At 37.5% G+C, this 21,396-nt stretch overlaps 1 protein-coding gene and 1 pseudogene across 2 annotated transcripts in view; both read left to right on the forward strand.

Moving 5' to 3' along the window:
• The window catches only part of Lta4h (leukotriene A4 hydrolase), a 37,444-nt gene extending 17,995 nt beyond the window's left edge, over nt 1-19,449 (forward strand). Inside the window, exons 10-19 of one of the 2 annotated variants that reach the window (XM_005324451.3) lie at nt 6-76; nt 5,395-5,506; nt 6,014-6,158; nt 7,080-7,183; nt 7,861-7,931; nt 13,254-13,308; nt 14,946-15,041; nt 17,026-17,108; nt 17,738-17,842; nt 19,231-19,449. In XM_005324451.3, coding sequence (XP_005324508.1) covers nt 6-76; nt 5,395-5,506; nt 6,014-6,158; nt 7,080-7,183; nt 7,861-7,931; nt 13,254-13,308; nt 14,946-15,041; nt 17,026-17,108; nt 17,738-17,842; nt 19,231-19,348 — 960 coding nt within the window. In that variant the 3' untranslated portion in view covers nt 19,349-19,449. The remainder of the gene's footprint in view (nt 1-5; nt 77-5,394; nt 5,507-6,013; nt 6,159-7,079; nt 7,184-7,860; nt 7,932-13,253; nt 13,309-14,945; nt 15,042-17,025; nt 17,109-17,737; nt 17,843-19,230) is intronic. The other variant, XM_013358238.4, reaches the window with a different exon arrangement.
• On the forward strand, nt 7,938-13,309 carry LOC110598068 (transmembrane protein 230 pseudogene; annotated as a pseudogene).
• Nucleotides 19,450-21,396: the final 1,947 nt, after the last annotated feature.

A 21,396-nucleotide genomic window follows, 5' to 3' on the forward strand; every position in this document is an offset into this window, starting at 1 on the left:
TTTAGGTTATTGCACATGAAATATCTCATAGCTGGACAGGAAATCTAGTGACTAACAAAACTTGGGATCACTTTTGGTAAGACTTTTAAAATTTACTTTTCTTTATTCTTGTTATTGATTGCTTTCTTTTCCTGCCTGCCTACCAAGACTCTGAATTGTCTTCTACATGTCTCTTGTTTTTTCCATCACTTTGACCACTTTGGCAGACAGGGATTTTTTTCGTTTTGTTTTGTTTTAATTCTGTAACATTTTTCATTGTTTTAGAAAATAGTCCAGCTGTTCAGTTTTTGCTTGTTATCAAGTTCTAGACGTTGTAATACATGGACATGTAAAAACAGAACTATGGCTTAATTTTCCCTGTTGCCATCTGATTGGCTGAACTCCCTGTTGCTGGGTTGACTGCCTGGGAACCCCACTGGCAGTTTGCTTGGACTGCAGTGGTCATGTTTTATAATTACTCCCCAAAGGAAAGCCAAAAATAAAGTGTTTTTTTTTCTTTAATTTTTTAAATTGATGCATTATAATTATACATAATAGTGGTGTTCATTTTTTTATTAGAGCTTTGTAGTTACACATAGTTGTTGGGTTCATCCTAACAAACTCATACATTCATGGAAATCAATTTCAGTCAATAATCCCCACCCTTTTCCCTCTACCTTTTCCCTCCCATCTTCCCTCCCCTCTCTCATTCTCCTTCCTCTACTCTCGACTTCCTTTTGCTCATCTATTAATGTACATTTGATTGGTTCTTTATGTTATCCTATCCTTCCCTCCCCCTTTCCTTTATTTTACTTTAGCTTCTACATATGAGAGAAAACATTTGACTTTTGACTTCTGAGTTCAGCTTATTTCACTCAGTATGATAGTCTTCATTTCCATCCATTTACTGGCAAATTCCATAATTTCATTCCTTTTATGGCTGAGTAGAACTCCATTGTGTGTGTGTGTGTGTGTGTGTGTGTGTGTGTGTGTGTGTGTGTATGTGTGTGTGTGTGTGTGTGTGTATGTATCACAGTTTCTTAATATATTCATCAATTGTTGGGCATCTTGGTTGATTCCATTATTTAACTGTTTTTAATTGTGCTGCTATAAACACTGAGGTGGCTAAATCACTAAAATATGCTGAATTTAGGTCTTTGAGGAAAATGCCAAGGAGTGGGATAGCTGGGTAATATGGTTCCATCCTTAGTTTTTGAGGAATCTCCACACTGCTTTCCAGAGTGGTTCCCATCAGCAGTGTACAAGGGTGCCTTTTTCCAATGGCATTTATTTTTCCTCACTGGCATTTATTGTTTGTATCCTTGACCATTGTCATTCTGACTGGAATGAGATGAAATCTTAGTGTATTTTGATTTGCATTTCCCTGATTGCTAGAGATGTTGAACATTTTTCATGTATTTTTTGGCCATTTTATTAAGGATTTTTTGTATCTATGCTCATCAGGGATATTGGTCTGTAGTTTTTTTTTTTCTGATGGGTCTTTGTCTGATTTTGGTCTTCATAAAATGTATTTGAGAGTGTTCCCTCTCTTAAATTGTTTTTTAATTCCTCTGTGTGCAGTTTGTCTTTGAATATTTCTTGAAGTGCTGGCTTGATGCTTATGAGTTCTTTTCGTTTATTCTTGTCATGGAAAGTTTTTATTTCCCCCTCAAATTTGAAATAGAATTTTACTGCATATAATAACTTTGACTGGCAATTGTTTTCTTTTAGATCTTATAATATCCCATTCTAAGCCCTTCTTGACTTTAGAGTCTGAGTTGAGAAATCAGAAGCAAGTCTTATTAAAATGTGACCCAATGTTTCTCTTATGGCTTTTAATATTCTTTCCTTATTTTCTATGTTAGATATTTTGATTAAGATATGTTTTGGTGAGATTCTCATTTAACTAAGTCTGTTTGGGTACTGTTAGCCTCTTGTATGTGGATATCTAATTTCTGATATAGGAAAAGTTTTCTGTAACTGTCTCATTAAAAATATTCTTTATGCCTTTGGTTTGTATCTCCATGTTCTCTTCTATCCCAGTGATTCTCAGGTTTGGTCTTTCACTGTTGTCCCAGAGTTCTTGTATATTCTGGTTATGTTCTATATTTTTTTTCCTTTTGTTGCATTCTGTGTTCTCAAGATCATATACCCTGTCTTCAAGGCCTGAAGTTGTCTTCAAGGGCTGAGGTTCTATTTTCTATGCAATCTAATCTGTTAGTGATGCCTTCAAGTGAGTTTTTAATCTGATTGTGTCTTTAATTCAGAAAAAGAGAAACAAGAGAATTAAACAAATGAAAATAAATAGAAAAACAAACCAAAATATATAATCCAAAATGTATAATCATTTCTGAGAGTTCTGTTGGTTTCTTTTCACTATTTCTATTTCTTTATTTAGGTGGTCTTTCTTCTCTTGTTGGCTCTCTCAGTTCCTTCCTTAGATCTTCTTTTAGTTCACTAAACTTTTTAATGATCAGTTTTGAATAATCTTTCTCTGGGCTTCCAACCACCTCACTATCAGTGGGATTCTTTGTTGGGGACTGTGGATTTTGGGGGGAGATTTGTTTGCCTCTTTCCTTGTGTTTTCAGAGGTCTTGGACTTTCATATCAATTGAGGTAGATTCCCCTACTTTGTTTTTTTGTACGTGTTCTTTTATGTGTAATTATCTTCTTTGTTCTGGGACTTTTCTCTGTTGTTGATGTATGATTAGATGCTAAGGGGTGGGACCTGAGTTCCCTCTCTGATTGTTCCTCTTGGGTCCTTCTTGATGGTTAGGGGCTTTTGTTTCTTCACTTCTTTGAGTTGGAGTAATGTCTGGGAATGTTTAGGTCAGCAGCAGAGTTTCTAACCTGTAAAACTTTTAGTGTCCCAGCACCTCACAGAATGGGGTGAAATAAATAATAGTAACAACTGTTGCAGACAGTACAGTGTTAAACACTCAGTTCCTACCATGATGTCTGCAACATTAATTACCATCAATAAACAAGAATAGTGGGTTCAGCAATTGTCAATATTAAAAACAATAATCATGCACTAGTTCTGGCTTTAATGCAAACAGAAAATGTCAGCTATATCCTCCAGAGCAGTAATGACTGTAATTAAAGGTAGGAGCGAAAGTTATATAAGCCAATTAGTTCTGAAAGATGGTAAAAATACAGTTAATTAGGGGAAAAGAAAATGTGTTAAGAAGTTAGAAAAGAGTTTGTAATTTCAAAAAGTTAACAGTATATAGAAGAGATGAAGCAAGTGATGTTTATATGGAACTAAAGGAAAAAAATAGAAGCAAGGTATTGGGAGAGAGGAAGAGAGAACAGTAGAATTTCGCTGTTAGCAGGAGAAGAGAAGAAGAGGGACAAGAGAAGTAAACAAATGAAAATAATACAAAACCAAACCAGAATGTATAATCCAAAAAACTAGAGCTCTCAAAAGACAGTGCTAAGAAAAAAGTAATCACATTTAAAAAATCTAAAAGTGAAAGGAAAAAGAAATAAGTGTATGTATCCATACATCTCTCTCTCTCTCTCTCTCTCCCCCCTCCCTCTCCCTCTCCCCCCTCCTCTCTCTCTCTCCCTCTCCCCCCTCCTCTCTTCTCTCTCTCTCTCTCTCCATATATATATATATATCCCTGAACCAATCAGCACAGCCAGAATTCACATATGCTTGTGCACACCCACACAAACACACATGGAAAGAATAGACAAAAATAAATTTTTTAAAAAAATACTAATATCTTAATGAAGAACGAAGAAACTGTCTCCACTAAAGTAAGCAAAATAGTTGACCATATTGGGTGGTCACTGTCTTGTCCAACAGTCATTTTTTTCCTAATTCTTGAGTTATGTACTGATAGAGCAAGGGGTGGGGGGTTATTAATCCCTTCCGGTTTTTGCAGTGCTCTCTCAGCTGCCAGTTGGAACAACCTAAGATTGAAGCTATTTGATGTAGGACCCCACTTCCCTTCCCACTAGAGGTGGATGAGTTAGGAAGTACTGTCAGTTGGACTAGTTTGGTGCCCTCCCAGGGTATAGCTTCTGCAGCATTCTGTGAGGGGAGTTCCAGCAGGTGGCGCTGATGTCTAATCAGTCCTCAAGGGCTTTATTGGGTGGGCCTTTGGAGAGAATAGATTGACCCATCCCTAGGGCTAGAATAGCAAGCCATCTCTTCCACAGGTCCAATTCTCAGAAGCCTCTCAAGAAATCTAGTCATGGAGCAGGAGAGCTGATCTCCACTCACTGCTGCCCAGGGGCGCAGTCCTCCTGGGCTTAGACCCTGGGTATATTCACCCCACCCACTCAGACTCCTGGCCTGCTTCAGCTGGTCTTGAAGCTGCCAGACACAAAGGAGAAGTGAGCTGGGCTCTCCTTCTTCCTTCCCACTCGAATCCCCCTGGGGATAGTCTACTCCATGTCTGTTTTACTCAAGTTCCATCAAACCCAGTCTTGGTCCCTCAATAGGCACCTGTTGGGATATTTTGACTGTGTGTGTGTGTGTGTGTGTGTGTTTGTTTCTGATCTCCTGGGTCCTGCAGTCTCTGCAGTGGAGCACTCACCCCAGGGTGGCTCCTGCCTTAGCTCTCTGTGGCCAGCTGAGATACAGGGCTCGCTTTTCAAGCACCAGCACACTGTGCAGTCTGGATCAGCTAAGATTAGGGAGCATTTTTGATCTCAGGTTTTTCTGTCTCAAAACTGTGTTCCCCGCCCTATGTGGTGAATCTGATATATCTTTCTTTCTTTCTTTTTTTGATTGTACCCAAATTTCTGAGTCCCTAAGCTGCTTTGAGAGTCCGATATTAGATTTCACTGAAATCATCACTCATTCACCTACCTCTCTGAGAAGCTGAATACCACTTCTTTGGTCCCTTGCCACAGTGCAGCTTGGAATGCATCTTTCCTCTATTCTGCCATCTTCGTCTCCTCCCCACCCAGTAGTGGAATTCATTATGACATTCACACATGCACATAACATAATTTCCTCAATCTCCTTACCTAGTACCTTCCTTTTCCCTCCCCTCCTCCCATCCCTGTCCTGATCCACTTGCTGTGCTCTATTAATCTCTCTTCTATCATCATCATCATTTTAATGAGCACATTCTAATTATACATATATAAGTGGAATTCATTGTGGAATATTCATACATGGACATAGCATAACTTGGTTGATTTTTGTTCCCTGTTACTTCCCCATGACCTCCCTTCCTCCCTTCCCTTCCCCTCCAGCTTCTTCCTTTTACTCTATTGGTCTCCCTTACAAAAAAAAAAAAAAATCTTCTTTTGATGTGTGGTACTGAGAGGTGCTCAAATTCTCTACCACTGCTATATCCCCAGCCCCCCCCAAAAGGAATTATTTTGTTGATTAAAATATCTTTTTCCCTTGGCTATGACAGCATTTTAATTTAAAAAAAATCTTGTTTTCAGGTTAAATGAAGGACATACGGTGTATTTGGAACGCCATATTTGTGGGCGGTTGTTTGGTGAAAAATTCAGACATTTTCATGCTCTGGGAGGATGGGGTGAACTACAGAATTCGGTAAATAAATTGAACTTTTAAAAGCATTCATCCAAAGTTGTATAGTGGTAAAAAATTGAGTTTGTAAAGTACCAACTTGCAACAAGGAAGTCATTTTTACAGCTGTGGAAAATGAGGCAGATGCAGGTAAAAGCTCTGTTGGTATATCATTGAAGGTAGTGTTCATGACCTAACTTGAATTGGGAGTTATGGGATCCCATTGGATCTTTGCTGTTAATACAGTTAAATATGTTTGAATTTTATTTTATATACTTATGTCACTTTTAAGTGCTTTGTCCTGAGAACTGAATTTGCTGACCAAGCATTGAATCATTTTTCTAGATTTTGTGGAAAGGCTTCCACAAGTTTTGACAACATTATCAATGTTTCCAATCTGTAAGTTTGTTTGAGTTCTGCAGTCCCCTGAAGTAGTTATGCTACTGAGTGGAGCAACACATCCTTACAAGCTTGTTTGCTTGGTGATACCATCTTTATATCTGAACATTCTTGGTACTTCATATCCTGCAGATAAAAACTTTTGGGGAGACACATCCTTTCACCAAACTTGTAGTTGATCTGACAGATGTGGACCCTGATGTGGCCTATTCCTCAGTTCCCTATGAGAAGGGGTTTGCTTTACTCTTTTACCTGGAACAGCTTCTTGGAGGACCAGGTAAGTGTTGGCATTTTCTGGATTTTGTTTTTTTTCCTTTTGGAGGATAATGTGTGAAGAATTATAAACGGTTGTTTTCTTGTTATACTTCCTGTTCATTGGCTAGAGAAATCTGTATTGCTTTCTAAGGTTACTTCTATACTTAAGACTTTGAATAACCTGAGCTTTATATAATGCTGCTTGACTTAGAAAACAAATCTCAACAGAATTTTAAGGATGATATTATGTACTTGTTGAAAAAATTCCTATTTTATAAGAGATATTTTAAGAGTAGCAAGTGAGAGCACATCAACCCCACCCACTCCCCAGGGTGGTGCCCGTGTTAGCAGTCTGCTGTGTTTGGCTCCAAACCATATTCTAAGTGTAGGTGATTAAGCAGACAAATACACATGGTTATTTCCATTACAAAAAAAAAAAAGTGGATCATAAGTAGTTCTCTCTTAATTTTTGTTCCACTTACCATAGTCTTAGTTCCTAGCAGTCAACCATATAGCAAAATTGGCACAAATTTCTTTTTCTTTCTTCATAGTTTCATGAACAGAAGATTCATTCTTACTGTAGATCTTAGTAACCTCAAAATATGATTTTTGTCTTTCCTTATTAAGCTGAGAATTTTCACCTTTCCACTTAAGGGAAGCACTTTATGGCTTTCCTGTGGTGTGTTTGAACTGTCCTCTGGTCAGAAGAGGATTGTTGCTTTTACAACTTGTGCCTGTTCTGTCCTCATGTGTCCTTCCCTTCCCTATAACTAGGACTTCTCTTCTCCCTTAAAATTATACTTTTTTACTCTTAAAGCCCTCATTGATTTCCCTATTCTTTGAGTATTCTCTGTTTTTTGTGGCTAATAGTACAATGCTGAGCCCCAAAAGTAAGTCAGATAATTACTTTTCTATGAATTGATTGCTTATGTTTTGCTTTTAGAGGTTTTCCTAGGATTCTTAAAGGCTTATGTCGAGAAATTTTCTTACAAGAGCATAACCACTGATGACTGGAAGAATTTCCTATATTCCCACTTTAAAAATAAGGTTGGATTAAAAAATATTTTATTTTGCATGTTTAACATAGCTTTATTTATTTATTATTTGTTAGGCTAATTTGAATTTCTTAAGAGTAGCATTGGTCCAGGATTTGCTTTTAGACTCATTCTTTTTTTTTTTTTAATATATATTTTTTTTAGTTTTAGGTGGATAAAATATCTTTATTTTACATTTATGTGGTGCTGAGGATCAAATCCAGTGCTTCATGCATGGTAGGCAAGCTGTCTACCACTGAGCCACAATCCCAGCCCAAAGACTCATTCTTTAATTGCATTTTTTTAAAATGTGATCTCAATAACATGAACTAATATGTAGAATTTTCCTATTTCAGAGAGACCCTCAATAATAGGTTTGAAATTTTACTTTTTGTGTATACTTTTTTCTTATTTTAATTTTTTAATAGAACATTAGTAATGGATATAAGTTTATTTTATATAGATGAAATAATGCATATATTAATTAGCTATATTTAATCATTTCACATTGCATATGTATATGAAAACATCATATTGTATTCTATAAAAATACACAATGATGATCTGTTGATTAAAAATATTAGTTTAAAAAAGGAAAGAGACTTAGAAATTGTCTTGATATGGCAGAATAGAGAAAATTGTAGACTCAAGGACTTGAAAGTTTTAGGTTTTTGGTCTTACTGTTCACAGGTTGATATTCTCAATCAAGTTGATTGGAATGCCTGGCTCTACTCCCCTGGCCTGCCTCCTATAAAACCCAAGTAAGCACTTACTTGAGAGGAGTTCCCTCTCACTCTCCTAAATCCTAGAGCTCCTCAAACTATCTGAAAGGATTTTATGCCTTCCTTTGCCTGTTACTAGAATGTTGTGACAGCAGAGTTCTGAGGTGTTTAGGCCCTGAGGCCAAAAGACTGACTTCCGTGATTCATAAACATAGATTAGTTCGTTCCACTGCAGTAATTATTGAGTGTCTCCTTTACACAGCAACAGCAGTGAGGGACTTAGAAAAGAATAGCTATTGTCTCTTCCATAAAACTTTTGTCTTAAGAAAAATAACATATGTTAATCATTACAACAGTGTTACAAGTTATTATTCCCATTTCCAGAGGAGGCAAATTAGGTTTAGTTCATTTGCCCAAGCTTGCCTGAGGTTGCTCAGCTAGTAAGTAGTAGGAGTTGAGATTCAAGCCCTGGCAGTCCTACCCCTCTAATGTATTCCCTTCTAAAGTAAATACCCTACCCCGGTCTTCATCAGTCATGTGAGGACTTTGACTTCTGCGTGTTCCAGCTTCTTACTGCTTTCCTTCAGGTCACTAAAACTGTTTACCAGCCACTCTTACATAAACAGTCTAGTGCAACTGATGCATAGGGGAGCAGCAGGAAATGAGGTAGAAGAAATAGATGTCATGGTCATGTGTGTTTGGAAAGCATCTCAAATGGCCAGGGTGGGAGGAGTTTGGTTTTGGGAAATACCAAGAGCTTGGGCATGGAAGAGGTAACCAGAGCTCCTCATTAACCAGGAGGTCCTGGGTACTGTGAACTGTCATGTGAAACGGGAGTCAGAAGCCGGGGAAGGGTCATGTCAATAGTACTGTTTTTAAAGTTTGTTTTGGAAACAGGCAGATGGCATAAATCATCAGTAAATTTTTATTTATGTATTTATTTTTGATACTAAAAATTGAAAGGGGCACTTTACTAATGAGCTACATCCCCCCCCCCTTTTTTTTTAGATGGACACAGTACCTTTGTTTTATTTATTTATTTTTATGTGGTGCTGAGGATTAAACCCAGTGCTTCACACATGCTAGGCAAATGGTCCACCACTGAACTACGCTCTCAGCCCCGGAAACTTCTAACGTCTACAATAAGTCACCAAAATAATGCTTTTTTTCCCTAACACTCCCTAGTTTAAGAAGTGCCATCAATACATTATCTTCTTACCAGAAATCATGAGGGCCTGAAGTAATGCAAGGCTAATGGGAAAAAAAAAAAAAAGAATAACTGACATGGGAAATGTTTCAGAGGTAGAATCTATTGGCAGCTGATTGACCATGGTGAACAAAGTAGGATGGGGCAAAGAGGTCTTAGTTGAAGATTCAGTCCAATCCAATACACATTGAGAGGCAGGCACTATTATGGATGATGAATAAGGAACCCACAGAGCAAATACAGATGTAACAAGTAATTATAATACAATGGAAGTATTTCTAAAATATTTAAATACTTATTAAGTGCTATAGATGAGAAAATATTAATTTTAAGTAGTTCTGGATTTGGACATCAGCCCAGAGATGATTTAACAAAGAATAATACTAGAAGTAAAGCGTAGAACCTTAGTGGATCTTCATTTGAGAGCTAGGAAAGAGGAAAGATATGAACAAAATTGGCTAAAAATCAAAAGGAGCTTGCAGGTAGTAATTTGCAAGTGATAGAGTGGGCAGCAGTGTAGTGTATTGTAAAAATAGGAGGGAAAAGGAACCAGAGGGAAAAAAACATTGAATTTAAAGTTAGGAATCTTTTCAAAGACTTTTAGTTTCAGTGGCCTGATTGGAGCAAAAGAGAGTTGCAGAAAGTTGAATGAATCAACTGTTGGCCATTGGTTTGAAATTAAAAAAAATCTGGGTGAAAAATAAGTTCTTAAAGGATGTTTCTCTGATACCACCATTGCTATGGGATCCTTTTTGGTTGGTTCATTCTCTATCCTTGAAGATTACTTCCATGTCATACCAAAGTGCTAGAGGAACCCTGGAATCATTTATACACCCAGGGATCTTATAAAGAAAGATTCTTTGAAAACCCCAAACCACAGAAAATACTTTGCTCCATTGGAGCACAGAATGTTGGTTTCCAAGTCCACTGATGGTTATGTACTCTCACCACTTGTCTATATAGAAATGTCTTCTCAGGTCTATCCACTCACTCCACCACCAACCCTCTGGTTCAAACCCATGTCATCACCTCCGCCTGGAAAACTGCTCTGGCTCTGCACTTGTGTCCCCTCTTCCCCTCCCTATCCTTCTCCACACAGAGCTAGTGCAAACCTTCAAGCACACACCTGTATCGTGCCATCCCCCGCTTAGCAATCTTCACAGGCATCCTGTTGGTTGGGGCTAAGGCTAATCCTGTAATGGACACTACAAGGGTCCTGACTCTGCTCCTTTTGCTTCAGTCAGAATGGCAGTTTGGGGATCTCTCAAAACTCTCCACACTCCCTTGGACATAGGACCTGAATCACACTATTCTTTCCACCTCAGGCCTCTTTGCCCAGTTAATTGCAATCTCAGATTAAGAACCATTCCTCATGGAAGCATCTCTTGACCTCTGTGACCAGGTTGGATCTCCCATTCGAGAGCTTCTTGGTGCTGGGTATCGCCTCTTCATCGTGGTTGTCACGGTTTTAACTTTACACTTATTTGTGTGACTGTGAAAGCCTTTCCCTTCACAACACTGTAGGGCTCATCTCTGATTTTGTACATTACTTTTCTTAGGGTTTTACAGTAAATAGGGGTTGCTTCTTTTCCCTGGGCTTATCCTTAACTCAGTTCTTTTAATTACACTGAGAAGAAAATTTCAGGATACTAAGCCAAAAGTTTCCCTCTGTCCTGTTGTTGTTTAAGAAATCATTGCTGAAGAATGTTGTCATAGAAGGTGATTTACTGTCTGAGGCCTTGAGAACCTCTGATCCCACTTGTTCTTAAAGGCAAACACAGTGGTTTGTGTACTTCCACAGCCTGACTACTGCATGAAGATAAACTAGTTGCTGCTTCAGAAGAAGGAGGTGTGTTGCCCTCTCTGTTCTGACCCCTAAGAAAGAACAGGAAACCCAGTCTTTAAAGCAGATCTAGTAGTAACTCCTAATTAAAACTTCACTTCTCTTAGGTCCCAAGTGGCAGGTTTTTCCCTGTTCTCTAAAGATATTTCACAGCAAACAAGCCTGATTTATGAACAAAAAGGGAAGTTTCATAAGAATTTGGCACACGTTACGTGTTCTATTGTTGCAAAATGTACAGTTTATTTCCTAAGATGGGAGTATACATATATTGGTATAACTCAGTTTGCTTAATTCTTTTAAATCACAGTGTAATTCTTTTAAATAGTCATCATTCGCTTTCTTCTGAAAATGAAGGAATGCAGTCATTACACAATGATTTTGGCTCTCCCAAGGGTCTAGCATATGGAATAGTGCCTGTTATCTAGTAGGTACTTGCCAGTCTGCTGGATGATGAGAAGGCTGGAACAAGAGAAAGTAAAATCCATGAGAATGGGACTTTGTGTTGTGCCTCATGTTATCTTGAGTGCCTAGATCTGTTCTTGCCAGAGAGTGAACGCTAAGTGTGCTCCGTAGACTCCAACTACTTTGCCATGTACTCCTTGAGCATGTCACAGCCTTGTCCTGGGTGTTGCTTTGGTATTCCCTCAGGATAATCAGGCGTTTTCTTCATGTCTACTTGGATCTTTAAGTTCTTAGATAATGCTATAATACTTCAAGTCAGGTCAGAAATTTCCACTTCCAGTGGCAGGCTGGTGCTTGCTGGGGTGGAGGTTAGGTTGGCTGTGCCATGAGGCTTGGGACACCTGGTGTCCATGGCAAGTTCCCTGCTAGCCCCAGTCTTGATGTGGTGCTCAGACTGTAGCTGTGTCCGCGTGTTCTGATGCCTTCTCGTACTAATCTGGCTACTGGAATCGCCAGTAGTAAAGTAAAATACTCAAGGCGCTCCAGCACCTTTGGCTACATTGACAGTATTTGGCTACATTGACCTTCAGTTTAAGAAAGCCCTCCTAAGATCCCTTATAAGGGTATAACACTTGCCACTGTGCTATTTTTGATTGGCGCCTTTCTCATTATCATAGGCTCCCTCCTGCTGTCAGGCTATATCAACAAAGAGTGGGCAGACCGGTCTGTTCCTGTCCTGATCTTTGGCATTCTGGTGTTCCTGCCAGGATTTTACCATCTGCTATGCAGTTAAAGGCTACAAGGGTTACTCCTCCGATGATATTCCAGTCTTTAATGACTAACACTTCAGCCCTAAGACAAGTCACAGTGGAACTGAATCCAAGTTTAAAATATTGAGCAGAAACTATGCGTAAGGGCTGAGGAATTATGCAATTTTCAGATATTTGACAAAACAATGGCCAGAGTTTATGGGTCCATCCCAAAAGTGTTCACTGAGCTTACTTAGCTAATTAGGAAACAGTGTGTTTTTATCTGGCCCTGGCAAAACCCACATGAATTTGTATCATGGAAGAATAGCAATGCTAATTATCTGGGAAAGCAGGAGATTATTCTGTAGTGGAAAGTGTTACCATTCCTTCCTTCTTTAAAGTTAGCATTTCTTTTAAATAGTCTTCATTGTCAATTTGTTATTGTAGCAAATGGAAGAGTATGGTATGTCTGATTTCTTAGTTACTAAGTAATTTATTTTTAAAATATCAAAAGCTCTTATCCCCTACACTTACATTCTCCTGGAAGACCTCTATAAAATCACATATTAGTGTGGATCCATCTGTAATATTTTTTACTTTTCTCTTAGTAACAGGAACCAGGAATTTTTAAAGCCACAGAGTAAGTTTTCAAAGAATAAGCACTGTCTCTGATAATCAGTCCTTGGTCAGGTTTGATCTTGTTTCCCAATGGGTTGGCCTGCGTATAATTTGGGTCATTCTGTCCTTTGTAGATCAAGATGTTCTATATACCATGTCTTTAAAAACTGGACTTTTGGCTGTTCCTTAATGAAAACTGAAGATAAATTGTTGCTACTTAGAGTGTATAACCCTATTGCTAGCACCTGGTACTATAGTGTCATTCTGCTGAAGATCTCAAGACTTGACTTGGATCCGTGGAGAACCACATCCTTAGGTTGATTCTGTTTCTTTGCTTGAAAAAAGTGACTTACATTCAAACCAAATTAAAATGTCAGAATAAAAAAAAAAATTCCTATTTCCTTCACTTTGTAGTTGTTTATCTTTATTTAAAAGGAACTTTGAAGTATAAGTACATTCTGTAGCTCTAACACTGCATTTATGCAAAAGCATGTGCACATTTATAAAATTTTAACATTTTAATATTTATTTATTTATTGCAGTTATGACATGACTCTGACAAATGCTTGTATTGCCTTAAGTCAAAGATGGATTACTGTGAGTAGTAACGTGTGATTTTTTTTTGGGGGGGGCTCCTTTTTAAATTGTACAAATATGTCTCTACTAGTGGGGGTGGTGCTTTAAATAGTGAATAGAAAGGCTATTTGAAAGAGAAGTTTGCTCAAGCTGATACTATCTCCACCCTAAATGTATAAAATTAAGTTTCATGGGAGGAAAACTTTTTTCCTCTTAAGTCACTGATAAGATGCTACTTCAGACATAGCAATTACACATACCAAGTAAATCTAAAATGATCTTGGGTGACTGCAGTGGGAAAAATTGAGGGACTTTGCTTGTCATTATTTTTGTTCATTTTTCTAAAACTTCCTAAAGAAGAGCTTCTTCATGTATGTACTGAAATATAACTTTTTTTTTTTTTTAGTTGTTGGTGGACCTTTATTTTGTTTACTTATATGTGATGCTGAGAATCAAACCCAGTGCCTCACACAAGCAGTCTACCACTGAGCCCTGAAGCATAACTTTTTTTTAATATGTATATATTTATTTTTTTTTAGTTGTAGTTGGACACAATACCTTTATTTTACTTATTTATTTTTATGTGGTGTCAAGGATCAAACCCGGTGCAGCACACGTGCTAGATAAGTGCTCTACTACTGAGCCACAACGCCAGCCCCCTGAAACATAACACTTAAGAAAGTGGAGTAAAGATGCACCCTGGATAACTCTTTAATGGAAAATAAGAAAAAAAAAAAATAGCAGTAGTTGTATTCCAATTTTTGCAACAGATTTTGATGTAGCTGTTTGAAATTTGTTTTGAAAGTTTATTCAACAGTATTCCTTGGCAGTCTTCATCATTCAGAATATTATACCTGGCCTGGGGCTGTAGCTAAGTGGTAGAGCACTTGCCTAGCATGTGTGAGGCACTGGGTTCCATCCTTAGCACCAAATAAAAATAAATAAAGGCATTCTGTCCATCTACAACTACAAAAAGGAAGTTTAAAAAAAATGCTATACCACACATTTTGCAGGATACAGAGATGAACTTGCCTTTGGAGTGTCTGTAGTTTAATTGAAGAAATTAGATTCTTATATAAATAAATGTCATGCTAAGCAGTAAGTGATAAGCAGCATGAGAAAGATACAGATGAAGTAATAAGAAAGAAAGTGCCTTTTCTACCCCTAAGATGGGGATTGGCATGAGGGATTGCTGCTTACAGGGCAGGATATTCTGCTGGATCTGAATATGGCTTGGGCATGGACAAGGTGGAAGAGGACATTCTGGGTGAGAGAGACAATGTTTAAGAAGGTTGTTAGAAATTAGTTGGCATGCGTTTTGTAATGTTTCTTTACTTTGGAAACCGCCATACTTCACAAGGGGTGTTTATGTGTGTATATATTTATTTATTTTAAAAAGAGAGTGGCTATTCCTCTATTCTTACTATTAATAGTCTTTTTTCTTAGATTTCACACATCACATTTTAGGAATTATTAGCTTTTTAAGTTAGAGTAACATAATCTCAGGATTATATAAGTAGCTCAAGCTTAGATTTATTTTGTATAATGCTCACCTGTGCATTTCTGTCTTTTTCTTAATTTTTACTTTATGACAGATAAACTAATAATATTACTAAATCATATAAAACCAGAAATAACTAGGTAACTTTTTTTTTAAGGCCAAAGAAGAAGATTTAAATTCATTCACTGCCGCAGACTTGAAAGATCTCTCTTCTCATCAGTTGAATGAGTTTTTAGCACAGATGCTCCAGAGAGTAAGTACTAGCTCAAAAAATAAGAAATTAAAATGGACACAGAAGCACAGCATGTATGTTGTGCCTACCTTGGAAAAATATTAATGTGGAAATTCATAGGAAAAAAAAAGCAATTTATATAATTATTTTAAAAAGCATTTATTAAATGCCTAATATGTTTAATATTGAGATTATTACTAAAATATTTAAGAAAGACTACACCTTTGTTCTCAAAAAGCTTGTAATCTGTGGGAAGGGGAACATATATAAAATTTAGCAATAAAAGGAAATATATTTTAGTTCTAATTTGAGAAAGTTTAATTAGTACAGAAGAACTCATTTCCATTTGGGGTCATCAAGGAAAGATTTTTGAAGGAGTGAGGTTTGATTTGGAGGGAAGGAAGGAAGTAGTCAAATTGGAGAGAGCATCAAGGTACCCAGTGTTGAAGAGTAAGCCGTTGGGTTGGGTGAGGAAGTCAGTGAAACTATCACTGACTAGTAAGGACCAGAATCTTAAACGCTAAATCAAGAAGTTTAGATTTTATTCTGGTCAGTTAGAAAGTGAAAAGGTTCTCAAATTCTTAATAGAAGAGTCACTTGATGAAGTGGTGGGTAATGAAAACTAATGTAGTGACATGAGGACCACAGAGTCGTGAAGTTGGTTGGGAGGCGTGAGGAGGGAGCTGATGTTGAGGAAGAGACCAGGCCAGTGAGAGAGATGGTGCAGGATGAAAGCACAGGTTTTGTGACTGACTGGATTTGAGGGTTAACAGGAAATAATCCAGGCAGATTTTAAGGTAATTAAAAGAACTCATGAGACTAGAAGGTGGTGCATTTTGAATGGGGAGATAATGACTGGGTCTCTATGTATTATATTAAGGGGGATTCCAGTTTAAGAACCTCAAAGGAGATGGAGATTTGAAATAATTTCCTTTGGGATTGAAAGATGAAGAATAGGATTTTGAGGGAGCAGGGGTCTCATTGATGTAAGATACTACCAGTTTTTAGTGCATCGCGTCATCATGGTTTCATAAATTTCTGTAGCACTGCTATGTGGCCCAGGACCAAGAAGAGAGAAATCCTGATGTGGTAACTTGGGAATGGGTGCAGCAAAACCTGGGTCTGGGAGCCTCAACAATGACCTTAACCAGGTGGCATACCTGGGTATATCTGAGCATATCCATAGAGGAGCTAATAGTCTAAATAATTTGGGGTAGGCCTGGCAGTTAGTGAGAACAGAGACCGTGAGTGAGTGTGAAGTGGGGTCCTTTAAGGTAAGGAGGCCGCGGCTGGCGAGGAGAGTTTCTGTCTTCTAGCAGCACCTCTGCCTGTCCTCTGCAGGCATCTCAAACTCTCTATCTGTCCAGACTAAACTCATCTCCTTTCTTTCCTTCACCCAAACTTGTCCCCCCTTTTAGTGGGTTAACAGCACAGGAAGTTCATGAGCCCCCAAAATTGTATATAGAAATTTGTAGTTTTAGGATAAATGTATTTCCCTCACCTATAGTAGAGGTGCATATTATTCATTAGCTTGCAAAGAGTCTGACATTTTGTAAGGATATAGGTAACTTAAAAGTGATTTCGGAGGACATATATAAAGATAAAGCCAGAGGCAGTCCGTGAGGAAAAAAAAAAAAATAGGAACTATGATTTAATCTGGAGAAGTGGAAAAATTTAAGCTATATAATATGTAGAGAAATACTTGAAAGACTAGAGAGTCTGGAAGGTAATATTTATGCTAAAACGTCTGAGGAGAGTAATTCTCATTTATTTCTTTTAAGTACCTTATATAGTAAATTATCCCTGTGTTCCTAGTAAAAACCTCCAGAGTAAGTTTGAACAAAACTTACTTTAATAAATATTTGTTTCTTTTACTTTTTATCTAACTTACTTTGCTATTATAAAATATTTAGAATTTTAATCTGGCTAAGAATTTCTCTCCAGCTCCTTTCTTCCAAGAAATCCTGTTGAAATGATACGTTATGCTTCTGTATTTTGCTCTTAGGCACCTCTTCCATTGGGGCACATAAAGCGAATGCAAGAGGTGTACAACTTCAATGCCATTAACAATTCTGAAATACGATTCAGGTACATCATTTTAACTTGTCTCTGTGGAAGAAAGCAGAACACTGATTTAAAATCTGGAGAAGGAAAGCAGAGTATGCACCATCCATGGGTCTTAAGAAACCCTTATCAATTTCCTTCATTGTTATAAATAATTATAGTGGTATTTATGTCTATAAGACAAGAATATTAATGTTTTGTTAGACTTTGTTATAAGCTTTTTGCCTTAAAAAGAAAATCAGAATGAAGGATTCAGTGGTAAATGGGCTTTCTTTCTCAGCCAGCTAAATTAAATAGTTGGGAATAGTTAGAAAACTTTGATTCTGTTATAAGTTAATCTTTCTTAAATCAAATTTGTAGTGTGAGGTTTAAACGAAAGTTCAGTTCCTTGAGAAATTGTATTGATAAAGTACATGAGCACCTCTATAAACCAAATCTTTTAAAATATGATCTTTTTTTCAAGAACCAACTCCGCTTCCTTCTCTTCTCCAGTAACTAAATTGTGTATATATATATATGGGTGTGAGATTCTCAGAATAAAGTGGTGTACAATATGACTGTAATGGGATTATTCATCTTTACATTTCCTTTGTCGTTTCCTGTTCCTTCTTTCCTATTTTCTCTCCCATGCCCCCTAAAAATCCACCTTTCAGATGGTTACGGCTCTGCATTCAATCGAAATGGGAGGAAGCAATTCCTTTGGCTCTAAAAATGGCAACTGAACAAGGAAGAATGAAATTTACCCGACCCTTATTCAAGTAAGACCACGTCAAACTGTGCTTCTTATTTATACATGAAATCGGAAGAATAATCAAAAATTTTGTAAAATGCAGTGTTTAAAAATTCTTAACTTTGTTAAAGTTCATTTTTATAGATATAATTTTGGAAGAGGAATTCACACTTCTGATTGTTTAAAATTTGAAATTATTTTATTAGCTTTTTTTAGAAACATTATTATTGACCAAATAGAGTTAGACAATGATAAAAAGGATATAAATTAAAGATGATCTTATATACAGAGAAGGATTTTTAAAAGAAATAGAAGATATTGGTGAGTAGATATGAACATAAAAAAGTGTCTAAAACTAAATGCAGGGAGATAGATGCCAGCAGATAAGGTAAAACATTTTTGATTCAAATGTTGCTAAGAAGTGCAAGAGCAGGTTGCTTGACATATAATAAAAGATGCCTGGTGGAGGGGGAAAGTCATATGTTGGCAGCAAGATGTAACTTAAAAATATCTTTGAAATACTTTTACTATGTATTTGGTCTATGTTCTGAAAAAAATATAATCATGACATAAATATCCATGATTAATTTGTTTTTAATTTACTTCACAAGTTTAAAATTTGGCAGTACAAGTCATCCATTTTTTTAATATGGCCACAAAATTTATATTTTAAGTAAAGTATTTCATCAAAGCATTATTATTTCACTATGGTTAGTATTTTCCTTCTCAAATTGTTTGAAATTTTCTGAAATTCTTTTTCTAAATTTACTATTTTTATACTTTTAAAATCTCGATGAAAAAGTAAACTTTAAAAAGCCAATTTTTAGCTGGGGTGTGGAGCACACCTATAATCCCAGTCATTTGGGAGGCTGTGGCAGGAGGATCACAAGTTCAAAGCCAGCGTCAGCAATTTAGTGTGATGCTGTCTCTAAGTAAAATATATAAAAAAGACTGGGGATATGGCTCAGTGGTTAAGTGCCCCTGAGTTCAATCCCTGCTACCAAAACAAAAACAAAACAAACAAAAAAAGCCAATTTTTAAAAAGATAGTCTTTAAGGTACATCCTCATACAAGACCAGTATTTGGCCAGTAAGTGAAAGGACCCTGTTCAAATAATAAAATACTTACATGCTGCCACTCTGGCCCTTCCCTATAAAACCCCAGAATATCTATGATCTGCCAGTTTAAGGGTCAGTCTCTGGTGCAGAGATTGGCACAGGCTACCTAATAGGCCAGGATTTGTGCTTTATTTGGGTGATATTTAGTTATTCCTAACCATCACTTTTTTTAACTTTATCTCTAATATTATCTTAATGTTTGTTTTCCCTTCCTGTGTGTGTGTGTGTGTGTGTGTGTGTGTCTCTTTCTCCCTCCCCCTCTCCCTCTTTCCTCTTTCTTTCCCTTCTCTTTTGGCAGGGATCTTGCTGCCTTTGACAAGTCCCGTGATCAAGCCATCCATACCTACCAGGAGCACAAAGCAAGCATGCATCCTGTGACTGCAATGCTGGTGGGGAAGGATTTGAAAGTGGATTAAGGACCTGCCTTTTACTGATTTCCAAAATTTCCTTTTTTAAAATTGAATTCATGAAGATATATAAAACTTCAGCTCATGTCATTAATAAAAATGTCTTTTTATTTGTGGTTTTTTTATTGTTTTGTCGGTATCTTTGTAAATTTTCTACCTTTTTAAAAAATAGTGGTATATTCTTTATAAATTTTAATGAGTTTTAATCTGTTAATTTACATGGTGTAAATGTTTGAATTAGCTTCATTATCAGTTTTTTTTTCCTCCACATTTTTTACTGGTGCATTCTAGTTGTCCACAATGTTGGGATTCATTGTTACAATTTGCACACAATGTAACAATATATTGTTATTAGTTTTCTAACTATGATCACAAAATATGCCAAAATATTATATACCTGATGTTTGATCAAAGTTCTTTAATTTAAATCTGCCTTAAACCAAAAATTCAGCATGATGAGAGTTTTGCTTTTAAAATAATCTTAAACGTGGACACTCACCACCCACCTGGTGCACGTCGATAGCATGAACTCCCTTCCCAAACTGTGAACTCTAGCAGGAGACTCAGCTCTCCAGCTCTGGGTTCATCTGGCTGATCTGGGAGACTTGTCTCCCTTCTTAAGGGATCAGATAGGCACCCTGAGCATCAGTGCCTCCATCAGTCTCTCAGGTAGCCTCCTGATAGTCATTTAATGTGCCTCATGTGTGGCCAGCTGGTGTTCTTCACATAGAACATGCAGAATATAGAAACATACTTAAAACATCCAACTTGAACCATATTTAAGACTGGAATAAAAGCACCCTTGTGAATGCAGTGCAGTGTCCCAAGCGCCTTGGCACACAATTTAGGAACCACAGCTGTATTGGTTAGGATTCTTTGACAGCAAGTAATGACAACCCAGGTGACTGGAAGTCACAAGGGAAGAGAGAGATTACTTAATGAGACAAGATAGAGGTTACCAGAACCCAAGGACAGGAGATGGTAGCCCATCACTACTCCTGACTCATCCATTTTTCTGATGCACAATGTACAGCCTGGATGGCCCCCAGCTCTGCTGTTTCAAATGATTCCTTCCACGTGGAGAGACCATCTCAATTCCAAATTCCCAGACATGAGACTGACCCAGATTGGGTCAACCCTGGCCACATAAACTCTAGCCAAGCAGAAAACTGTCTTAGAGTGTGTAAGCCTGATGGGGGTGTGACATCACCAGACTAAAGGGCTCAGACAGTGACTAGTCTTAAAATAGGAGTGAACAGGGAAGATGAGGTATTAAAATGGCAAGTTCCTGTCCCTCCTGGAATCCTCCACCATCTCCCTTGCTCCACTTGCCCTAGTAATGCTGTCCTTTGGGACATAGACCTTCACTGGTCTGTTTCTCAAGGCTCTCTTCTCTCTTGACTTTGCCAGGAATACCAGAGCAGAAAGGTCAGTTCAAGTCCCTAATATATAATCACATTCTGAGTGCTTAGACTTGAACAAATTCATGCACTTAAATAATGCTTTTTAAATATATATATTTTAGTTGTCAATGGACCTTCATTTTATTTAGATGTGGTGCTGAGGATCGAACCCAGTGCCTCACACATGTTAGGCAAACGCTCTACCACTGAGCTACCACCCAAGCAACCCCCCCCCCAATAATGCTTTTAAAAGTTTCTTTTGCCATATGAGCTTAAAAGAAATGGTACTAAGCTGGTACCATTTTTCAAAAATTTCTTGGGATGCTTGAAAGACGGGGTGAAAAAGTGCTATGAAGAAGGTAGAGGGCGCTAAAGACAAACCCATCTACATACAGGTTTCCCTGGAGTTCGCACTGACACTTCAGCTAATATGTTGAGTGTCTTTGTGCCAGGTCTGATACACACATGATTACGGGATGAACAAAGATAAGTAATTTCTATAGATTGCTAAAGGTTGGGGTGGGAAACCTGGGTCGCCATGCTGTACACTGTAATTCCAGCTATTGGAGAGACTGAGGCAGGAGGATCCCAAGTTCAATGCCAGTGAGACCTTGACTCCAAAAGGGATAGGGACATAGTTCAGTGGTAGCACGC

Source organism: Ictidomys tridecemlineatus, chromosome 6 (genome assembly GCF_052094955.1).
Source record: "Ictidomys tridecemlineatus isolate mIctTri1 chromosome 6, mIctTri1.hap1, whole genome shotgun sequence".
Lineage (NCBI taxonomy): Eukaryota > Metazoa > Chordata > Mammalia > Rodentia > Sciuridae > Ictidomys > Ictidomys tridecemlineatus.